At 37.4% G+C, this 6,820-nt stretch overlaps 1 protein-coding gene across 1 annotated transcript; it reads right to left on the bottom strand.

The window, feature by feature from the left end:
• Window positions 1-952: 952 nt before the first annotated feature.
• On the bottom strand, window positions 953-5,435 carry si:dkey-30e9.6 (uncharacterized protein LOC564083 homolog). The gene is made up of 4 exons (XM_050046927.1): window positions 4,842-5,435; window positions 3,963-4,047; window positions 3,578-3,720; window positions 953-1,820 (listed from the first exon to the last, which is right to left on the bottom strand). Exons 1-4 carry the CDS (start codon window positions 5,274-5,276, stop codon window positions 1,734-1,736), a joined length of 750 nt encoding a protein of 249 aa, XP_049902884.1. The 5' UTR covers window positions 5,277-5,435; the 3' UTR covers window positions 953-1,733.
• Window positions 5,436-6,820: the final 1,385 nt, after the last annotated feature.

The raw sequence follows: 6,820 nt of genomic DNA, 5'->3' as shown, positions 1-6,820 counted from the left end.
GTCTTTTGCACAATATCAGCAGGGATAGGCTCCAGCCCCTCCATGACCCCTAACAGGAGAGGTGGTTACAGAAAATTAATGAATGAATGAGTGAGTGACAGGCTGCCCCTCTCCGACGTGCCAAACAGCATAGGAGAAACATAGATTTGTAATATGAAACTGCTTTATTCAGTGTTTTTTTCTGTTTTAAATCACCATGTCTGTCTGTTTTGGAGAGGAAGAGACCTCTGTCGACAATTCTGCTCCCAGTAAATACCTCCTGAACAATAAACACTGATCACTGGGAGAAGTTTCAGCTGGTTGAAATCTGCATCCTCACCACTAGGTGCCACTAAATCCCCCTAAATCTTTTACACCTACACTTGAAATGTCTGACTAATATATCACTGGTTAGCTTGTAAATTTCACCAAGGGATCAATAAATTCTTTTCTCTATCCACAATACTACATCATTATTTATTTGTTGATTATATTTTGTATTCTTAATGATAAATAATACATAGGTGTAGATTTCAGGGAGAGGGTGACACAAGGGACACATCCCATATCATATGTTTTAAATGAAAAAAAAAAAAGCTAGTAATTGTCAAATAAGAAAAAGCAACAGTCCTTCACGTCCTGCATTCTTTCAGTTGGTAGCTGGCATACATCGCTATAAAGCTAGTAAAACAGGTTAAATATGGCCCATTTGAAGTCTTATTAAAATCTCTCAAAAACTAAAGAAATGATATAATGAAAAGTAACAAAAAAGAGCTCGATGAGATGTATTTTGTTCCAGTGCTTTGTCACAACTTCTTTTGACTTTACATTTTGTGTTTTGCCTGTGTAGATTTTTCTGATCTGCCATTAGACTTCTGCACAGTCCTGTAAAGAACAACGACACTTGTAAGTAGTATCTTTATTAGCCATACATGGGCTGAAACCTTTCATTACATTGTCCAGTATTGGGAAGGATGATAGCAGATTAAAATAAGAAAAACACATGGCAGCCTGTGGGTCAAGTGGTTTATTGCAGTGACTGATATTCGTTTCATTTTATATTTAGTCAGTGAGTTATGCACAGAGTCACAGATGACTCGTTGAACACATATATGCAGCTATTTCGGATATGCTTCGAACATGTGCAGGCTTCAGATGTTTAGGATTCTTGAGGTACCGTATGAGCAGCTGTCAGTGGACCAGTGGGCTTCCTAATGTGGTGCGATGACTTCCATGACCCCACAGTCACTACATGTCCCCTGCCATACACCCAAAGCTACAAGAATCTCTGAATGTGTCCTTTGCATTCAGTCCTTTTTAGTTAATTTTGTACTCTCAGCTGTATTACAAATCAACATTAATATACTATAAGTTTAACAGTAGAGATTATGTTTATGTTTAAAACTGTATTAAAACCAATACTAAATGTATAGATACATGGAAGATGGAAACAACACATTACAAAAACACAATGTGCTTTGGGAAGTAGCTGTTATGTGTGCTTTGATATTAGGTGTATCTGAATTGTAGTAAAAAACATGCATTATTAATTTGAAAAAAGTTGTATATTTGTCTTACATTGTTCCAAAAGCTTCATTTTTTTCTGTGTTCTCTAATCACTACTACCAAAACTTGTCAAGTTTATTTTTTTACATCCCCATTGTCTGTTAGTTAGTCTGTTAATTACATGTCATGCTTATGTACAGTTTAAAGAAGGTCATGCACATGTAAAAATAATTTTTAAAAAAAGGAAATCATGATCTATTTTTCCACGATCTTGACAGTTTCTCCTCCACGCGGTCCAAGAATGCGCTGTAGGCTCCTCTTCTTCGTCGGTGTCTCTGTGAAACAGACATTCAGTGTCAATATTAAAGCAGGTGCAACTCTGAAGTGTCTAAATTATAAATATTGCCCACTGTGTGAGATAGACTAAGTAATGTAAAATACAACAGGTAGTTAAAATCAAGTTATCTAAATTAAACAAGATGCATTCCTACGTTGCCTACATAAAGCACCAGAAATCACATGGTTTGTTGTATGGAGTAATTGTTTTGCCTCATGTAGATCTTTGCTTTCTTATTAAACAAACTTACTATTGTGTAATATTTTGATAGGCGGAGATATGATCAGGGTGGCTGCGGGTCCTTAAAAAGTCTTAAGTACACATTTATTACTAAGGGGTTTAAAGCAGCACGATGGTGCAGTGGCTAGCATTGGCAGCAAAAGGGTTTGCATGTTCTCCCCGTGTCAGTGTGGGGTTTCTCCAGGTGCTCCAGCTTCCTCCCACAGTCCAAAGACATGCAGGTGACTCTAAATTGTCTGTAGGTGTGAATGTGAGCGTGAATGGTTGTCTGTCTCTATGTGTCAGCCCTGTGATAGTCTGGTGACCTGTCCAGGGTGTGCCCCGCCACTCGCCCAATGTCAGCTGGGATAGGCTCCAGCCCCTCCACGACCCCGTGACCCCCCATGATAAGCAATTACGGAAAATGAATGAATAAATAATTTAAGATTTTTACTCACGTCACTGCGAGAATACCTGGTGTTAGGAAGGAAACACTATTTGACAGAGTAACAGACTTTAACACAAAACCTGAATGCAGGCAATGCCACTATTTTCGCTCTCTCTATGCATTTACATCATGTTATGAGTCTGTATCGTTAAACTAAAACCTTGCTAGCCAGCCTGCTTGTTAGCTGTTTTTCCCATATGCTTCAACCAGTGTCATTTTAACTTACATTTTCACTTTTGTTGTGTATTTCTATTACAATCATGGTCTTACATTTATTTAAAGTGGTATCAAAAGGGTCTTTTAAGTCTTAAATTTAACGTCTTTATTATATCAGTAGACACCCTGATGATGTAACATTTTTTCCAGTCAGTACTCCAGTCCATTTTAAAAGCATTAAGACCGCTGACAACATAATACTATGTCAGCTGCAAAGCAAAGATCTACATGTAGCAACCCCTAACAGGATTAGTGGTTACAGAAAATAAATTAATTAAAAAAATTACAAAATTAAAAAATAATTAAATAAATGAATAAGACCTCGGATATATTATACTGTGATGACATGTAATCATCAGTGGTGGAGGAAGTGTTCAAATCATTTGCTTGATTAAAATGAGCAATCCCAAACTAAAAAAGTACTCCACTACAAGTAAAAGTCCAACATTCAAAATGTAGTAAAATTACATAAGCAACAAAATGTACCTAAAGTCTCAAAAGTAAAAGTACTCACTGTTATTGTATTATTGTATTTACTTAGTGATAATAGCTAGTTTTAACTACTTCATATGTAGGTGGGTAGTTTAATCTAATAATGCATCATATTTTATGAATTCATCATTTGTTTTGTATGTTAATCTTAATCTGATAGTCACAAGAGCTGGAAGATAAATGCAGAGAAGTAAAAACTACAATATCTCCTATTGAAATGTAGTGGAGTAGAGGTATTAAGTATCAGAATTGTACTGAAGTGTAATACTTGAGGAACAATCTGCATGATGATTACATGAGTGCAGTTTTAGTCTGGTTCCGTTGGGACTGACGCAGTTTGACATAGAAATGGGTCTCTATGACGCCAAAACACCACTCACAGTAAAGGAAGCTGATTTTGGAGGCCAGGGCGGCTGAGGGAGTATGAGCCTCACATCCCACGTGGGCTCTGCAGGTTTATAGGTGTCCATCTTTGTCTTGGTGTCCCTCGAACTAAAGTCTGGCTCAGATCTAGTGGTCCGAACTGGAAAAGAAATTATATTTATTCATGTAGTCACTTGTGCCTACAGTGGTATTTAAACATGTAAAAAAAAAAAAAAAAAAAAGGCCTTTGACTGACTGAAACATGTTTTCTTTTTCACGTTCAAAATGCATTTGTTCTGGTAGTGGCACAAATGGAAGCATTTAGAATATTAAACTATGAGACAAAGTTTCAGCCAAAATTAACTCAAAGATTGAAGGAAACGATAAAGTTAATCCACTTACTAATGTCCAAGTGCTTTAATTTTAAATTCAGGTTTCCAGGATCTCTCTCATATGTGGTGACTATGTCTGGAAGGTCCTCATCGAGCTGAAATCAGTCATGAAAAATCAGTCATAAAAAGGTTATATGTTTTACTTTGTGTTTATCACCATCTTGTGGTCAAATTAAACATTACAAACTGCCGAGAGGTTTGCTTCAAGATAAAATGACCCTGCTTTCCTTTCTTGTATTCAGCCTGTGTGTTTATCCAGCTCAGTCGCCGAATGAAAATGTTGGCGTTGTACATTTCTGCAAACCACAAATATGCTGCATTTGTACGTTTCACATCATCGTTTCTAAAGTGACGCAGTATATAAGCTGACTTTGTTGTCTGAAGGGGATGGCTGGATGGCATGACACCAAGGTGACACCCTTGCCAAGTTGCAGACCGCTGCAGACCACAGTTTGGCTTTTTACGCACAATTGGGGTGTTTTGTAGCAACCTGTCACTGTTTTTTCAGCGGCTTTTTTAGCGATCTGTTGCTGTTTTTCAAGCAGCTTCCTAGGCACTTTTTTTTACCAAGACATTGCTGCTTTTCTAGCGGTGATTGTGCCCCCAAACAGGGGTATTTTAAGCCAAAACATCTTTTCCTAACTGCGACTAAGTGGTTTTTGTGCCTAAACCTAACCGCATGTTAACCACAGCATTGTTAAAACATTAAGTTTTAACATATCTGCTACATAGTACCGTGCAAATGTAGCGTATCCTTGGTTTGCAGAAATGTACAATGCCAACACTTTTTCTGCCAATTGGGTTGGTTTATTGCCATTTTGCATTCAACATACACTCAACAAACATATAAACAAGGTTTAAAGCAGATTTTGTGTTTGCAGACACTTACCGGTCTGAAGTTATGTGGTCTGGGGTTCTTGTAGGGCCCAGAAGGGAACTTCCCAGTCTTTGCAAACATCAGCTCAGACTCCAGAGCATCAGGAGGCCTGTGCAATGTGATGAACTTTGGAGGGTCTTTCTTCTGAAAACTCTCATGTAAAACATTTGGTAGAAATATTCCAGCTCTCCTCTTTCTTTCACTAAGTTCAGGTAAAGATAGATTTGAATGTGTCTTCCTGTCTTTCTTTTGAGGAACAGACAGAGATCGGTACAGTCTAAGAGAGAAATCAGGTGGCTTGATGCTCCACACGTCGCTGTGGCTCTCAATCTCTGGGAGCCTGAAGCAATTACTTCTTGCATAAGAGAGATGCTGACTTGCAGAGAATTGGATTTTATCTTTAAAGCAGACTGACGACAGTGGATGCAACAAACTGCGTGGAGCCATTTTGATGTGTTGATGTGCAGATAAGGTGTCTGTTTACCTTAAATTTCCTGGAGATATCTCCTCAGTATAAATCCACAGAGTTTGATGTTGTTTGTGTGTCAGGATCACAGTGGCAGCCCCAGGAGAAAGTAGCAGACAGTGGCACAAGGGTTAATTGCTGACAAAACACATAAAAAGTGCTGCTTGGTAACGAGGGCCTTTAGTCCTCTTAACAAAGAGAATTAACTTAAGTGGGCTGAGCTCAGTCAGACATTCAACAAAGACAGAAACTTAGCAACAGTGCAAACAAAGTGCCGTCTGAATAGAAGAAATCTTTGCACTGTACCAGTCTCATTTACAGACGTACTGTTACACGGAAAATATTCAATTACAGATACAGTGGATTATGCGTATTTATAATCTTTCTTTCTGTTGTGAAGAAACCTCTGTTGCAAACCTGGCAGTTTGGAGACACTCTTATATCAGTAAGACTTTGTTCTTACTGTAGAAAGAAAATGGTTTGTGTTTTCAGATTAGAGTTACAACCAAAGGTCTGTTAACACAGTCGCATTGTCACAAAATAAAAAGTAAAATTATGATTTGGTGTTTTGTTTTTGTTTTTTTAAATCACACACAGGCATGGCAAGTCTATTTATACACAGTAGCAGCTCTCAACAACAAGGCAATTCAAATGAATGAGAGAGATTAAAAAGCAGAATAAAAATTTCAGTGTAGTGACAGTCCAGTGCAACACATGAATAAACTAGTCCAAATTAAGTTTACTTAAAGGCAGTGACAAACAGAATAAAAGCCTTGATTTAAAAGAACTAAGAGTTGTTCTGGAAGTTTACTTCAGCTTTGTGGTACATACACACTGAGTGCATAGTTTTGGTCACTAGATGAAACTGAAGGGTTGTGAGATGATCACTGGGGTTGAAAAGAATAAAAACAAAAGTCTGATACCCAATCTGTATTGACATTTTTATGCTTCTTTAACCTCACCCTTTTTCATTTATTTACAATTTAATTTGACCTCATTAGGCAGTTATTTAAATGGTCAAACATCCAACAACTGATAAAGGTTTAAAACATGAGAAGACACGACGTGTAGTTATCTTCCACCACTGTGTAACAGTCGTGTGTTTGTAATATCAGGATACATTCACTAGATGGCAGCATATTATTCAGGTGGTGCAGTCAGAGAACAGCTCATACCTCATGTTTTGAAGTGCTACTTTATTTTTTACCATCCCTGTTGGTAATTTCCTTTTCTACACTGTACTGTAGCTGTTAAATTCAATTTGAGGCAGATTAGTAAAATAAGAAAATAGGATTCAGTCCGTGGTGAGAGGTGGACCTGGCATGCAGAGATGATGCGTCTTTCAGATTCATAATGTAATCACACTGGAACAGAATGCTGTTTAACATCTACAATGGCTAAATTTTTTTTTAGTGAAAAAAAAACAACAAAAAACTCAGAGAAAAGTCAGGGAAATAATCTGGAAAAAGGTGTCATCAATTAAAAGCTGCACTACACAGTTATTTTATAATTAATACATCTGCTG

The sequence above is a fragment of the Epinephelus moara genome, chromosome 6 (genome assembly GCF_006386435.1).
Source record: "Epinephelus moara isolate mb chromosome 6, YSFRI_EMoa_1.0, whole genome shotgun sequence".
NCBI lineage: Eukaryota > Metazoa > Chordata > Actinopteri > Perciformes > Serranidae > Epinephelus > Epinephelus moara.
Note: the sequence above shows the minus strand (reverse complement) of the source record. Positions and strands in the feature narration are given on the sequence as shown.

What these genes read in the sequence shown, in the direction of transcription:
- si:dkey-30e9.6 (XM_050046927.1), bottom strand. Translation starts at nt 5,276, where the DNA reads ATGGCTCCACGCAGTTTGTTGCATCCACTGTCGTCAGTCTGCTTTAAA. An exon ending in ATTAAAGCACTTGGACATTA is followed by an intron (nt 3,721 to 3,962) that starts GTAAGTGGATTA and finishes TTTCTTTTCCAG; the next exon opens with TTCGGACCACTAGATCTGAG. An exon ending in CAAAATCAGCTTCCTTTACT is followed by an intron (nt 1,821 to 3,577) that starts GTGAGTGGTGTT and finishes TCTGTTTCACAG; the next exon opens with AGACACCGACGAAGAAGAGG.